Genomic DNA, 17,047 nt, shown 5'->3' with positions numbered 1-17,047 from the left:
AGCACCCAGCCCAGTGGACCTGTATGTCGCATTAAATAAGGGATGATTATTTACAAGGCAGGGGTATTGGGTACTTTGTAATTTATCAACGACTTCCAAGGCTAGGAAATAAAAATTAGAAAATTATTTTTTAATTAATTTAAACTACTTTAAACGTGGCTATTAAATGAACTGAATACATGCACATGCTTCAAAGTATTTCATTGTTTTAAAGACAATGGCATTACACTAAAGTATCGTTTTCAGTACACAATGGTATTCAGTTTTCAAACATTCTTAAATCACTACTATTTTTTCAAAGTGGTTTAAAGAATCACGTATTTCATAGTTTAAAAACGCGTTATATTCCAATATCATTATCGGAAACTAATTCAGCTACATTGTGTTTAGCTTCTATTTAAATGGAAAGACCTTAACGATTTTTATGAAATTCATGGAAGTTCTTTCAGTTTTATTTTCAATTTTGCAAGGCCTGACGGTAGAAGTCGCCCTTGTGCAAATTATGTAAATGTTGAACTACTGAATTGGTGGTTATCGGCAGTTGCTCAAGAGTTGAAAGATATCAATTATCAAATCGACCTTGGCAGGATATTCAGAAGTTTTCGCTTATCAGTAAAACTGGATATATACAAATAAATGTTCATGCTTGCCGATTTGATTATTGACTTTAATTATGCGTTTATTTTCAAAATAACACATTCGGTTGAATTGTGCGTGCGTTTTTAAATATTCAACCTTTTTTTATAAAAAAAGTAAGACGAGGCTGCAAATTTTGAAGACGATGCAGACGACATTCAAGTATTGACAAGCCGGGGGAAATCGAGCGATGAGTAATATTGGACTCACGAGTAGCACGAGAAATTTGACGGTGATTGCAAGGAACGTTACAGATGGATTTTATTACGCAGGTAAATTATGCCGTAGATCTATTTATTTTTCATTTGCAGGGCAATGCTCAACTTTGGTGATAATTTTATGAAATCCAGTAATGAATCGTAAAATACAAATAGGTCAAGTCGAGTAACAATATGACTGCCTGTTATCTATCCATGAAATCGTGTCTCATTTTTCTCTCATTTTCACTATTTCCAGTGAGCACGTGTATATTTAGTGGCACCCACTCGAGAACATAAACTAAGTAAAATAGATATGGCGGTTTTAAAGTACTAGTAGAATCTAAATATTCCATTCCGTACCTGTAAACTTGGTTAAAATTTCAGATGCTTTAGCAGTTTATATGAAATATGCTGCACGGATGCGTGTTCGTACAAGTTCAAATTTCGATCGAATCCATAACTGTATCTTGAAAAATAACATGCAACGTAGGGGTTATTGCATGGAATCAGAACAGATAGTTAATTTAGAGTGGTTTGGGGCTTCAGTAGCTACTGCATTTTCATCAACAATGGCAAAACGAAGTGAAACACGTGCTTTCCTGTTCTTTTGCTGAAAACCCGAGAACGCAGATTTTTCGGCCTTGTCCGACCTTTATTCCCGGATCTTACGGCCTTTACGAATATGATCCAAAGTTTCCCTAATCTAAACCTTTAAAAATTACATACAAACTCGGGTAGGGTATACTGAAAAAAAAAAAAAAAAAAAAAAACATTGAAAACTTCGATCAATTAATCGATTATTGGACATGGCAAGATTAAAGAAAGGCTAAATGCGCTTGTTACAGCTTATAGAGGAGAATATGAAAACCAATGTCATGTTGATTTTTATACGCCCGAAGGGACATATTATGTTATGACGCCGGTGTCTGTCTATCCGTCCGTCCGTCCGTTAGCAATTTCGTGTCCGCACTGTAACTCTCCAACCCCTTGGAGGATTCCGAAGAAACTCGACACAAATGTTCACCACATCGAGAAGACGTGCAGAGTGCATGTTTTGGATGGCTTGCTTCAACGTCAAGGTGGGGCTCAAATGTAATATGACTTTGTTTCGTATCCGTTCTGTAACTCTTGAACTGCTTGAAGGATTTTAAAGAAACTTGGCACGAATGATCACCACATCGAGACTACGTGCAGAGCGCATGTTTCGGGTGGCTCGCTTCAAGGTCAAGGTAACACTTAGCGGTCAAAGGTCATACCTTCGGGTGTATATATGCTCGGCATTACGGTGCTCTTGTTATCATTATTATGCCCCTTTCTCACCCCACCCCCACCCCCGGGAAACACACAAACGCCTCAACCCCGATCTGTGCTGTAGACCATTGGTGTCCTATCACTTAATTATGTTTGGACATGCAGTCGTCAAACTTCATAGGATGATTGCCTGTGGTTAGAAGATGACCTCGTTTATTATTATTATTATTATTATATTCTTATTATCATTGCTGTTGTTGTTGTTGTTCTGCTCGTATTTTTTTTTTCAATTTCTATTCACATTGTTACTTAATACAATGTAATGTTAACTTAGAATGAACAGGTAATACAAAATAAATATCTATTTTATATGTTGGAAAATATAAAAACAAGATTATCATACGAACATAACAGCGTTGTCAGGGATCAAACATGCGGCTAAATCCTTTTTAATGTCAGTTAGCAAATATTCATTTGCAATTAATAAATGATAAAAAGTCGAAAAGTTATAAAAACTACTGATTATTCAAAAAAGTAGGAATAGTTAAGATGAGTTTTGTTGAGTCCAAATAAGTACCGTTGGATCTAACACAAGTCCGAAACATATTCGGTACTAAATGAAAATTCTTTCGAACTGATACTTGAAGAGTACACGTCTAACCTTCATGTTTAACGGGAGAGTAAAGGTGTGCTACCAAGAAGACGCATAAAGACGTTACGCTCATTGTTGGCGTACATTAGCGTAACTGACGTTATCGCCGTTTTTAGCCGTTTAGACGTTAAAGGGATTACTTGGAGAGGTTGGACTACAGTTTTCATAAATCATGTCGTTTCGATATTTAAGGAAATATTTGATATAGATTAACTATATAATATTTATTCAATATAATTATTTATTAGACAGTGAATTATATTGCGGTGTTCAGATACAATTGAAATATATATACATTATTTAGTTTTCAAACGTAATGTCGACGTTACTTTAATTTCACGGCTGTGACATCTCGGCAAGATTTTGCAATTTTCATGTGTTAAATTTAATTCATATTCAACGTAAGACTTATGCATATCAATTTGCAGACAATTGTATGTACTTTCAGACTGTAGTCGCTGTTTTGTAAACAAATACATATTTCTTTAAATATTTCGGCACGTAACAACTTCGTAATTTTATTTTTTGCATTTTTTGACACGTGTGACATCGCGGCTAGATTAAAGTATACATATATTAAACGCTATTATCAAAGTCAATATACGACAAAAACTTACTAATTCAAAAGTAGAATTTATGTACTTTTTGTCAAAATAAATATTATAGAAAGCATACAATAGTTAAAGAAAATACAGAAATTTTAACAAATCCTGTCGAGGGAAGACATTAAATCTTACGTTTTAAGTTGGATCTGTCTTTTGCTTCCTGTTTGTTACAGGAAGTATTGAACAGCAAATGACTGCAATGACGTCAAATATAGTTAACGTCACGTCACCGAGTCTTCTTAGTTGACGGAAAAAAATAATTTTATGAATTTACCAAGCCGTTAAATAATGCGCATTGGTGAATTCTGTTACATCTTACATGACGTTTTAATGTTGTTTTCTATGATTCTATGTCGAATTAAATTTTTACTAATTGTTAAACGTAAATGCGATCATATTTACTAACAGGGAAATTGTTTTGCCTTTCTTGTGATATAAGAAGATAAACAACCGTACTTCTAAAACGAATTTCATGAAACATTGAAGTGAACGAAACTGAAAAATTTCCGATGTTCGCCAACAACGTACGCAACGTCAAAGGATATTTAATTTACATAAGCGTCTTTTCATATCGAATTTATTAAACGAGTTGAGTAAAATTATAAAATGCGAGCCTCTGCCTTGCATTTTATCAGTTCTGTTCAACGGGTTTGATAAATTAAATGTTGAAAGACACAGTGCGATTTTAATATGCGCACCTTCGGGGGCATACAGGAGATAGGGTCATGTGCTTGAGCTTTTGCTAGACTTACTTGAAAAATTTTGGACTTCGCGCAATTTTTCATAACGGGAGTCTGTTGAAATATCATAACTTTCATAACATTTTCGCGAAGAGAATTTTTTCTACAATGTACATTTCAGTAAATCTTCTGACAGTTATAAATAAACATATGGCCTATACTATGGTGCAATGTGTAGGTCTGTTTGCTTGTCTCCGAGATATATGCCCTTGATCAAAATGAGCCGCACATTTCAAGTTAATTTTTAGACATCATTTTCATTCATTTAGTGTGTCAAATATTTTATCATATTATTTTTTAACTTTAGAAAGATATTAATAGTGCCATATTGTAATAAATTTACTCACAGGTTGCCAAAATGATTTTCATTTCCGTAGGTTTATTTTACGTTTTCCGGATAAATGACGTGACGCCGTCATTTCTGGTTTATCAAAGGTGCAGAATTACCTTAACGAAAATCACCACTAACATTACTTAAGTACATATAATTTAGTATCCAACGAATATTTTTCCATGAAGTCAACGAACTAAACTGTTCACTTAACATTAGTGACTATGCAATGGACTTTACTTAGCGAGACCAAGGAGTTACATTGCACATTTAACAATATTCATCGTGGACATGTGAATATCACTCAGTGAAAACCTACTTTCTTGTTTTTAAAGCTACAGCAAAAAGATTTGGACCACCTGTATAATGTTTGATACAGATTTTAATACTCATCTTGAATAGTCTTAATCTTGACCTACTGACCTACTTTCTTGTTTTTGAAGGTACAGCATAGAAATCTGGACCACATGTATAATTTTTGATACAGATTTCATTACTCATTTAGTATTCTTAACCCTGATCTACTGATCAACTTTTTTGTTCTTGAAGCTACAGCAAGGAGATTTGGACCACCTGTATAATTTTTTAACAGATTTCAGTCGTTATCTTGAATAATCTTTACCATGACCTACTTACCTAGTTTTTTTTTGTTGTTTTTTTTTTGAAGCTTTAGCAAAGAAATTTGTTCAAGCAAGCAACTAAACTCAGGTGAGCGATATAGGGCCATCATGACCATCTTGTTTAACAATACCGTCCTGGACTGCACAACATATTTAAAACAATAATGACATTGAACAGTACTCATCTCTCAATGAGTAAGCCGTGTTCTACATTATGGGAAGTACGATGAACTTATTGCCCTATCTTTCATTACTGTTGGAAACTGGAGTGAAATACATATGGTATTAAACAGTAAATTTTTCACTATTTCACAACCAAAAACTGGGTAAGGTATAAATAAAACCACTTAAAAAGACGTGGAATAAACTATATTGAGTCAAAATAAATTTCACTCATGAACAAAAATGATCATACATTTTCAACTGTTGCGTAAAATTTTGCAGCAAATGTCTACTTGGCGAAAGATAGTTTGGTCTTACACACATATCCTCTGTACACTTTCTTAACAGGTTTTATTACAAGTGGCATCATACCAGAAGAAGGTTCTCATCGTGTTATATTCTACAACATCCAACCACAAGATGTGCCAACTAATCACGTGATCAACATAGGTGGCGCTGTACCATGGCCCACGTTAAAGGTAAGGTATATAATATATATCCTCTCCTTGATTATTTTTTTATGTGAGAACGGCAAATGGTGCATTTTTGCGTGTATTTGAAGAAAAAACATTGCACGAAAAACCTTATTCTTTTTTAATCTTTTATATTATTATACTAGGTATGCGCCTAATATTGCTCGTGCAATCTGTGGTGCATTGATCCATGTTATATGTGTGCAAGTATTTATTCAAAACAGATTGTTGGTGGTAACACACTTTCAAAATATCATTATGCTTGTATATATCATTCAAGAGATATGTCTTTAAGTATATATACGATAGCTGTTAAAAGCAGCTGTTAAAAGGAGTACCTCTCGTCTACTTATTACTGCACACTACTTATCGAGTAGATTTCACAAACCCGTGAACACTACTCAGAGAGTAGAACTCACTGTGCCGTAAACACTATTTAAAGAGTAGAACTAGGTGAGTAGGGAGAAGAACTCACAGCGCCGTGCACACTACTGAGTGAGTAAAACTAACAGTGCCGTAAACACTTTTTAGCAGAACTCACAGTGCATTGTACTCTACTTAGTGAGTAGGGAGAAGAACTCACAGTTCCGTGCACACTGCTAAGCGAGAAAAACTCACAGTGCCGTAAACACTTTTTAGCAGAACTCACAGTGCATTGAACTCTACTTAGTGAGTAGGGAGAAGAACTCACAATGCCGTTAACACTTTTTAGCAGAACTCACAGTGCATTGTACTCTACTGAGTGAGTAGGGAGAAGAACTCACCGTGCCGTACACACTACTAAGCGAGTAAAACTCACAGTACCGTAAAATCGTTTTAGCAGAACTCACTGTGCATTGAACACTATCAAATGAGTAGAACTCACAGTGCCGTGAATACTGTTAAGTGAGTTGTACTAAAAGTGCCGAGACCATTACTCAGTGAGAAAAGCTCACTGTGCCGTAACACTATCTAATGAGTAGAACTCAAAGTGATGTGAACACTGTGAAGTGAGTTGGACACAAAATACCGAGAACACTACTCAGTGAGAAGAGTTTACAGTACCGTGAACACTGTTGAGTGAGTAGAATTCAGGGTGCCGTGAATACTGTTAAGTGAGTTTATCTCAAAGTTACGAGAACACTATTCAGTAAGAAAGAGGTCACAGTGCCGTGAACACTATCTAATAAGTAGAACTCACAGTGAAGTGAGTTGAACTCAAAGTGCCGAGAAAACTACTCAGTGAGAAGAGCTTACAGTGCCGTGAATACCATTTATCGAGTAGAGCTCACAGTGCTGTGGGCACTATTTAGTGTGTTGATATATGTACAGTGTCGAGAATACTACTGAGTGAGTAGAACTCACAGTGCCATGAACACTTTAATGAGCTGTTACATTATACCTAGGGGTAGGATATACCATGTACAATGGCATTTTCTTTCTGGTCTGGTTCAGGTGGTCTAGTCGACCAGTCTGGAGCACCGTATACCGTTTGCAAAAGGTAGTCTCTTACCTCAAATTGTCATTTAAAACAATATACTTTGTTCTTTAACCCTTATCATGCTGGACACGATTGATTCTGCCTTTGCGACCAGTACAGATCATGATCAGCCTGCACATCCGTGCTGTCAGATCAAGATCTGCACTGTTCGCGATTCATCAGTATCTTTTTGGTTAGCACCTCTTTTACCAGTTCATGGTACTGACCAAATTGAAAGATAGACAAGTTCATTATAGAAATTTAGCAGTAAAATGTTTAAATGCACAAATTGGATAATAAATATGTGAATTCATGCATTTAGATCGGCGACTATGTGTTGGTTGGTGTCCGATGTAGAACGAGTGGTTTGGAATGCTATATGCCAGGACGTGTGATGAGCATACCCCTAGATATCCGACATGAAAACAGATTCTACACAGTGAGACTTTATACAGGACGAATGGTTTGTTTTTATCATATTATTTTATTTTTCGTTCTTTCTTACTTCTGTTGTTGTTTTAAGTCGTATTTGCACATTTTATATCATTTGGTAACTTTCCAACAGCTGAGGCCAAACTAGATTCTCTTGGTGTTTCGAGCAGTTCTGTGTTGTTTGCATATTTATGGTTGCCATTGGTTACCCATCATAATTAATTATTGTATTTGCTAGTGACCCTCCACGGAAGTAAATGGGGTCAGTGTGATAAATGGGCTTCGAGGCGTTAGCCATGTTCTCATATTTATTATACTGACCCCACATGTTCCATGGAGGGTCACTATTAAACAAAGCCTGTAACTGATTTGTCTTATCGAACACTTATTTATAACCTAGATCGGCTCGTTCTCCACAGAAATACAGTTGAAAATACTCGATTCTTACGGGCGATAAAACACGAATTTTGTAGTTACAGTTAGCACAAGCTATGTAAGACTTTCTGAAGCTTCCTGATTCATTAGCGAGTCAGGAGTGAAACACCAATACATTGGGCTCTAATCTCAATTTATTTAGACGTTTCACGATATAATCGCTTATCTTAATATGTTGGATTGTTTGACAGCGTCCATGTCATGGGCTTTAGTACAACTGTTGAATGCAGGTTTCTTTTCATTTCTTTGTTGATTTCATTTCATTATCGCTTCGAAAATCTCGTCAGATCAACAACGCCAGTTAACTTTCAACATTCATATAAGTCTTCTTCGAATTCTTGTTTTCAAATCCTCTGTTTTCTGTTATATAGCTACTGTTTAAACGAAAGTTAATGAATTTGTTTTGCTTCAGACAACCAAACCTCGAAGATACATCATAAAAATTGGCAAAGAAATGTTTGACGACATTTTGAGATATGTAGCCAATGTTCGCTACAAACGGCTCATAAAATATGACTCGGAACCGAACTTAAGGTAGGAACATAAAACATGGTTGGATTTTCAAATCTAACGTCACATTTGTTTGATAATGGCTCGGAATTGAGAAAGATAATAACATATGTAATTTTAATAGCGTTTTACGATTCAGTTCCTTTTTTGATCCGGTATTCGAAGAATAGTTAGAGCTGTTGGACTCACCCATGCGTTTGCGTCAGCGTCTGCTTCTGCGTCGGCGTCGGAGTCCCGATTTAGTTAAGTTTTTGTATGTAAGCTGGTATCTTAGTAACCGCTAGCGGGAATGGAATGAAACTTCACACACTCATCCACTGTGATAAACTGACTAACATTGCACAGGTTCCATAACTCTATGTTTTTACAAAATCATGTCTCTACTTTTACTTAGCAGTTTTTTTTGTTACCGCTTGGTGTCCGTCGTGAATGATCCTCGGGTGACCCCCTTTCAGAATTTCTCAAAGAATTAAAGTCCACGCAGAACTGTGGTTGCCATGTCAACCGAAAGGAAAATCTTTTAAAAATCTCAAAAACTGTTGGCTGGATTTCAAGAATATTTTGTACTACCAAAACTGCTTAATCCGTTCTATTTCAGTAAAAAAACGTGACCGCCTGGGGAGGCGGGGGGTGGGGGTGGGGGGCATGGCTTATTTTCCCTATATGGCTATATTGTCTATTTCAGAAATTTTCTTCTTCAAAACCACTGGACAGATTTACATCAAACTTAACAGAAATGATTCTAGGGTGACCCCCTTTCAAAATTGCCCAAAGAATTAAAATCTATTCAGAACTGTGGTTGCCATGGTAACCAAAAGGAAAATCTTTAAAAATCTTTTTTTCAGAAACTGTTAGCCGATTTCAAAAATATTTTGTAGAATTGATTGCTTAAGCCATTTTATTTCGTTAAAAACATGGCTACCAGGGGCGGGACATATTTTCTCTATATGACTTTTTTGTATATTTCAAACATCTTCTCTGAAACCTGAAGAGCTTAGATATTTGGTATGTGGCATTGTCTAATGGACTTTTACCAATATTGTTCAAATTATGAGCCCAGGATCAATATTGGTCCCGCCCCACGGTCCTGTCATAGGACGCAAATAATATTATTTACATGAAACATGTCTCAGACGCCATTATTTACCTATCTAATACTTTCAGGAACGTATTGTATTAGAAACTATTTGTTGTCACATAGTTAGCAATTAGTAGTAGTCAGTAGTCAGTTCCTAAGCTGTAATATTACTATTGTAGGTCATATCACTTGCTATAATCCAGAGTTATACTAATATTCTCCATTGGCCCTTCCCATGAACCCTTTGTTATGTCACCCGCCTTCATTGTTGTCATTTAATATATTATTATATATATATTCAGCGCTCATCTCATATTAGAACCCACATAAACCAAATAGCTTGAATTTATGTAGAGTTCTATAAGAAAAATATAAAAAAATATTCTTCTCTGAAACCGAGAGGCACAGAGCTTAGATATTTTACATGTGGCATTGTCTAGCGGTCCTTTACTGTTGTTCAAATCATGACCCAGGGTCCATTTAAAGCCCCGCCCCGGGGTCACTCAGTTTTTATATGAGTTATATAGGAAATATATTTCAAAAATTATGTGATCATGTTTCCTAGACGGTTTAATTATAATTACCTGATGACCCCAAGTAATTAGGGGTCACTTGACTGTGACCTTGATCTACTGTCCTACATTCTTGTCTTTATTAAAGATATATACAGTTTTGCACACCGATCTTAAAACCGACTTTCAGTGACCTACTGACCTACATTCGTAATATATTAACATCAGTTTGACATTTGAAACATGTGGCTCATATTACTCAGGTGAGCGATCCAGTGTCATCATGACCCTCTTGTTGTTAAGTTTTTCTATGTAACAAAGCTGTTATCTCAGGATTTTTATTATCAGAAGAATTAAAACTTCATACACTTTTTTCACTGTGATGATCTGACGTATAACTTGATATTTTCCTTAAAGTTATATATAATCTGGTCTTACTGTAGAACGACTACTGTATTTTCTGAATCTTCAGGAAAAGACTTCTCGACCGTGGACAGCGTGGATTTAGTGCCTTAAGGAGTAAGAGTTTTATTTGTATTGACTTAAAGTCATAGATAACAGTTAAGTTAGATTGAAAAAATATTGCTGAAAAATTCAGTTTCATAACCAGCTTGGGACATTGCCCAGCCTTTTTGTCAAATGGTGTCGTTAAACATTTGGAAACTGTCCATATATAGAGAGATTTCATTAAAAGTAAATACAGTGAACTGCCACCGACACTTTCGGATACTATCGAGTTCATTTTCTGCGTATTTGCTGTGCTAAATTTCAAAAATGGACTGGCCTATCTTTCTATTTAGGCAGTACCATTTATAACTCGAAGGGGTGTTCACTGAAAATTTACTAACTGAATAGCGAACATTGCAGGCTGTGATCAGCCTATTAATAAACTTACTTTAAACGAATAAACAATAATAATAACATTGATGTAAAATTTAGCAACGTTTTACGTGCCATAATCTGTAACCGTACTTCTGTCTTATTGTATTTTTTTAGAGAAAAGGGGTGCAAAGCGAGCCGTGTCTGCAGAAAACATCAGACTGAAACATCAACATCATCATCATCATTATTATCATCATTTTTATGATCATCCCGATAAGGTAAATTGTGCTTGTCTGTGGTTTAGAATTAGGCATTGAGAAACTAAAATCAAACCACACCAAATCATAGAAAGAAAGAGTTGTTTGACATGAAAATTGAACAGCATGTAAAACATGTATATTACTTTACGAAACAAGTGTCAGTATACTGATATAAACATTGAATTCCGGAAAAAGACTGCCTAAAGGGGCTCCACTTCCGTTTTTAAAGGCGTTTGACTGTCCGGAAGTGGGGCCCCTTTAGGCAGTCCTTTTGTTTTACATGCTGTTCAATTTTCTTGTTAAACAACTCTTTCTTTCTAAGACTTGGTGTTGTTTCATTTTTGTTTCTCAAAGCGTATTTCTAAGCCTTTAGTGTTTTTTTCCCCATTTTTTAAAAAGTATTTTAGGTAGTGATGGTGGTGGTGGTGTGTATGTTGGATAAATAACTTTTAATTAATAGCGATCTGGCTTCATTCATTTTTTATGAAGTAACTTTCAATATCGTTATTTTTTTTATCTTGAAGTTGGATTCGTTATGAAAAGATATATCAATTCTCTGTAGTTCCTAAATAATAACGTCAAGGTTTAACAATGTGATTCTTTTTATAGCGATGGGATTCACGAACATCCTCTTTGACTTCTGTGCCAAATTCTATTGACACCAGTCTGACGCCTTCTGTTGTGACGCCTCCGGACTTGGATTCATATCAGAAACCAAGGAAAAACACACCCAGTCCGAAGGTATCGGAAATCTAATTATAATGTTCCAATTGTTTTGAATTTGTATTACGATTACAAGCAACGTAATGTTAAAGACAACTATCCAATCTGTTAAAACACTTATAGTTTACTTGGTCAATGAAACGTTCCATTTTATTCACAAGTTCCGCCGAATTATTTTTTCATAAATTATTTAGCTGGCTCCACCCGGAGCAACTTCGCATGATAGTGACGTATCTATTTTGAATCTGCCTTCCGCTTGCGTTGTTTGATCTACGTTTTTCTTCGTGCATTTGCGCTTCATTTTGACAAGATACATGTAGGTTTAATTGTATAAAATAAAATGCACCTTGTTTGAAATATAGTCAACTTAACACAAGCCAAATTTCAAGACGTTAATCGAAAGTGTCGCATTCTACCTTAATGAAACAATAAGCACAGTACTTTATGTATTCGGTAAAGTTTAGAGCACACCAAGTTTCTACAATGTAAGAATTTGAGTGATTCATAAAGCTTAAATAAAGTTATGAACTACAAGAATCCAGGCACGGCATTAACTTGTCCTCCTGTAATAAAACTTTACTGTATATTAAATGATTTTCTTGAATTATATCTTGTTTTGCAATTAGAGAAACAGTTGGCGAACAGCATGGATCCGGATGCGCAGGCTGGTCTGGATCCATGCTGGTCGCAAATACACTATGTTGGTTTTCTCGTGGTGCGACTCAATTGTCTTTAAATACGTATTCCCGGTCTGAAATTCGGCATTTCTTCATACGGTTATGTAACTGAATGCGCACGCAACTACGTGAAGACCGAGGAATGCCGAAATCGCACACAGAGAATACGTAAATTGCTGAATGTCATTACAGGTCCACTACCTTAATTATTAAATATGTAAATCTATTTGCAGGTGCCCTCACGGACAAGTACGCCTACTAGACGTCACTTTAGCAACCGTCAACCAAACTTAAATGGTATATCAAATACATGTTTCCACGTTGCAACAGTAATAACAGTAATCATTTATTTGTAATTTTGCAGTGAAATATGCAAATGTAAAAGTGAAAGTATGCAAATTTTACAGTAAAAATATTCAGGTTTTATCAAGTGGGAGTTCATGTTTATGCCATCAACGTAATAACGGTTTATCAATCTCATTTAAAACATATTTTGTAAAGTTTTTGACATAATTATTTAAGAAAATTTAATAAATGTTAATTTTTCCAACTACTGTTTATACACTGCCATACTAACCTAAATGTCAATATAGAGATGTCCGGTTTAAAGGGTCTTTCGGTAGAGAAAAGTTTTGTAAGGGAAACCCGTTTACAAAAGGCCGCCTTATTTCACGGAAATATACAAAAAAATATCAGAGGTACATATGGTTACAAAGCTTAGTCTGAGATAATTTTTTGCTCAACATTCTAAACAAGTATCGGTGTGAAGGGGTGTCCGATTCAAAGGGGGTGTCCGGTTTTCAGAGAGACCTGTTTTTAGAGTTATAATTAACAATTTGCAAGATTTACTATGATCGATAAGAAGGAGACGCTTTTGCAGATAGTAAAAAATCAGTGGACAAATCGTTCAGAAAGAAACCAGTGAAGTGTAACGAAGAAGTTTTAGCACGATGGTCAGACGACGGATGGTATTATTTCGGTATGGTCACTGAAGTAGATGACGTCTCTGTAAAGGTTTTAGACGCTACCGGGCACGAGGAATGGATAAATCAAGAGGACATTCTTGTCAGTGAAGAAAATCATAATGACACGATTCAGGTACAGTATGACTGTGAAATACTGCAATGCTTCCCGCTACTTCCCCGAAAGCCACTTCGGCGGCGTAAGAATCTCGGACTTTATGGGCAGGTTGTTCGTCACCGGCAAAAGACCCCTATTGATTTTAGGTCGGTTCCTCAGAGGCCGCTGAAACTTGGTTTCTGATTGATAACTGAGTCAAGAATACTTCAAGCAACAGTTGTCAAAATTTATAAGATGATTGCCTTTGGTCAGTAGATGACTACTAGTATTTTGGAACCGGTAGGTTAGTCGTCAGATTTTATAGGTTGATCGTCTCAGGTCAGTAAAGGTCCCCTATTTTGTTTTAGGGGTTCTTAGGTCAAAAGTCAAAGTAACATTGACCTCGAGACTGAAATCACGCTGGCCTACTGCCTACAGACTTCGTAGGGTAATTTCCTGTAGTTTGTAGATAACTCCTACCGGTTGGGTTTCAGTAGGTGATAAGGTCAAAAGGGGCTAGTAATATAATATAGCACCCTTAAAATTGATAGTTTATGTCTCGTTTGCACATTCTTCAAAAAATAATCTCATACGTTTGATTATCAGTTCTGTCCTAAAAAGAGGACTTTTTGCAGGACGACATGCAAGGTTACACCAGCGATACAACTTCCTCAAACTTCTAGGCAGCTTTTGGATATGTGGTGGACGGGGTTTAGGCTCTACCTAAACTCTACGGTGGTAGAAAGTTCGAATCCCGTCCAGGCAATGCCCCGAGATCGTATAGTGGATTAGATTTTAAATTCTAGACTCTAATGTTTACTTACTGAAAGAATACTAACAAAATCAATATTTAATAAATGGATTTTATTTCATTACCTGTTCATAATAAATGTAGACCTATCTAAAGTAAATTTATCTTATAGATTTAAATTATTTAGAAGTAGATAGTTGTTTGGATGACCAAACGTTCGCGGACGATTTCTCGTTGTTTCCCGCCACGAACAAGAATAATTTTGCCTTTTTATTACCGTGTGCACTGGCCAGTGCACGACGGTCGGATAATCTTATCCATTAAAACATTGTCATGACGTCACTCCTTTGTTCTCGCTGTACTGTATTTTTAATATTGGACTGCTTTCAATGGGACTTAGTTCAGTATTTTCCACGTGGAGTCCAATATTATTTTAATATTGGACTGTGTATTTAATATTGGACTGCACGAGGAAAACGATTTATATACAAAATCAATGTCTTCGTGTAGTCCAATATTTATCAATACATGTAGCGTAATTCCATATAGAAATATTGTAATCAAATGAAAGCAGTCCAAAAAAATGACACAGTACTGATAATAAAAGGGAAAATTAATATCAAAATTAAATTTTATGTATAGATCTAGATGCAAAATTTTAAAAATAGCATTATACATATATGTATTCTGCATGCGTCAACGTAGTCTTACTCCTTAAACGATGTTTCCCTAGAGCAATAATTTCTTCCAGTTTTAAAAATTGTGCAAGAATTTATTGCTCTTTATTGAAAAAGCAGTTTTATAAGACTAATCATGATAGTTCTTTTAGGCCGTACTGTCAATAGCCTTTATGATTTTGTTAAGTTTAAATGAAATGTCATCAATACTTTTCAAGTAATGCTCCGGAAAAAGCATTATTTTGTATAATAAAGGGAGATAATCCAACAGCTAGGTAAGGTAGAGCTATGGTTCTTTGACACTGCTCTTTGATTGCTCTATGATTATGTGAAATTTTAATAAAATGCCGTTAATACCTTTTAAGTTATACAACGGACGGACGGGCGGACGGACGGAAAGACGCACAAAGTGTCAACCAAAGTGCTCGCCCTTCGGGAAGCATAAAAATAATAGTAATACTAATTTGCGATATACGAAAATTAGGAGAAGCATTGCATCATCGTATACATGGCTCATATTTTGTTATGTCACATTCCACATTTCCCGTATTTATCCGTTCATCTGTACATAGAAAAAACTAAACAAATGCTTACACGTTAATGTTCATGTAAACCACTGAAAATGATATGAGCCGCGCCGTGGGAAAACGAACAGAGTGCGTTTGCGACCAGCATGGATCAAGATTAGCCTGCGCATCCACGTAGTCTGGGCAGGATTCATACTGTTCGATAACAGTTTGTCTAATGGCATTAGACTTTGAAAGCGAACAGCATGGATCCTGGCCAGACTGCGCAGGCTGGTCGCAAAACCAATATGTTGGTTTTCTTATGGTGCAGCTCATAGATTTGTTGGGTATTGACAGTTACAGTTTATGTTTATTTAAGTATTACATCCGTATTGAAAAAAAAACTGTAAAAAAAACAGGATGTTCATTTAAAAAAAAATAAACGTTTATTGCACCCTACGTAGAATAAATTGCCTTTATTTCTTGTATTTGAAGCCAGTGTGAAGCATTTGCTCACATTAGTTCAGTCTGTGAGATGGCCTATTCGGAAAGAAAAAGGAACTGCAATTAAGGGACACATGTACTTGCATGAACCTTAGTTTTGTCGAAATATCTTTTAATTTTGTACTCGCATATTCTATTTCATTCTATGCTATTTTATGAAATACTGAGATTTTAGTGAAAATAAATCTAATAGATTCAAAGTGAATGATATTAAATATATTTTTTAGTATTTCAGTTGGGACTACATTAAACATCCGTTGTAATAATAACAACATAAATACGAGTAGCTTCGAGTGCATCAATAAAAATCATACTGAAAGCAAGTTTTCCTTAGTTTTCTGCATCCGCCTCGCCACTATGCGTCTAAAGGAACGAAAATAATATGATTTGGACTTACCAGTAGCTGTATCCGATAATATATTAAAATGTCTGTTCTGTAAGTCTTCTTGCACTAAATTTGAAGATTTTCGGGCAAGTTCATGTACAACCCAACAAAAACTGTCATTGAACTAATAAATCACAACAGTATATTGTCAGGCGTGTAAAAAAACAACCCATTTTCTCATTCAGTGCACATGCAGCATTCATTTTCTCCAGCTGTCCGATTTCAACTATACTTTCAGTGAAACATTATCATAATCCGCCATACCCTTGTAATTTTTAACACAAAGAAAGCTTCCTTGTACACATTTAAATAAAAAAAACATAATCACTTTATCCTAGCCATGAATTAAAATAAATCCTTTCTAAAATGTCACAAAATTTATCTCCTTCCGCCGCCACTCATGAGAATACTACTGCTTATTCCGTACATCAGTGTACATGTGTAAACACAATTAATAGCATCACGAGAATCCCGGGCTAACGAAAGTCCAATATCACGAAGGCGAGAAACCCGAGAAAAACGCACTCGTGCATTATGAGAAAAACGTGCGTAAAATTGTCATGAGGATCTACAGGGTATTTCATAAT

General features: G+C 35.7%; 1 protein-coding gene across 4 annotated transcripts in view; it reads left to right on the top strand.

Annotated features, from left to right (window-relative positions):
• The first annotated feature begins 287 nt into the window (after window positions 1–287).
• The window catches only part of LOC123557586 (uncharacterized), an 80,347-nt gene continuing 63,587 nt past the window's right edge, over window positions 288–17,047 (top strand). For 2 of the 4 annotated variants that reach the window (XM_053543909.1, XM_053543907.1), the window contains exons 1-6: window positions 291–908; window positions 5,546–5,676; window positions 7,452–7,592; window positions 8,409–8,530; window positions 10,569–10,615; window positions 11,093–11,196. In XM_053543909.1, coding sequence (XP_053399884.1) covers window positions 827–908; window positions 5,546–5,676; window positions 7,452–7,592; window positions 8,409–8,530; window positions 10,569–10,615; window positions 11,093–11,196 — 627 coding nt within the window. In that variant the 5' untranslated portion in view covers window positions 291–826. Of the gene's footprint in view, window positions 909–5,545; window positions 5,677–7,451; window positions 7,593–8,408; window positions 8,531–10,568; window positions 10,616–11,092; window positions 11,197–11,787; window positions 11,920–12,811; window positions 12,876–13,458; window positions 13,677–17,047 lie in introns of all 4 variants that reach the window. The other 2 variants (XM_045349139.2, XM_053543908.1) reach the window with 2 other exon arrangements.

Source organism: Mercenaria mercenaria, chromosome 5, assembly GCF_021730395.1.
Source record: "Mercenaria mercenaria strain notata chromosome 5, MADL_Memer_1, whole genome shotgun sequence".
Lineage (NCBI taxonomy): Eukaryota > Metazoa > Mollusca > Bivalvia > Venerida > Veneridae > Mercenaria > Mercenaria mercenaria.
This window is presented reverse-complemented; position numbering and strand designations above follow the sequence as displayed.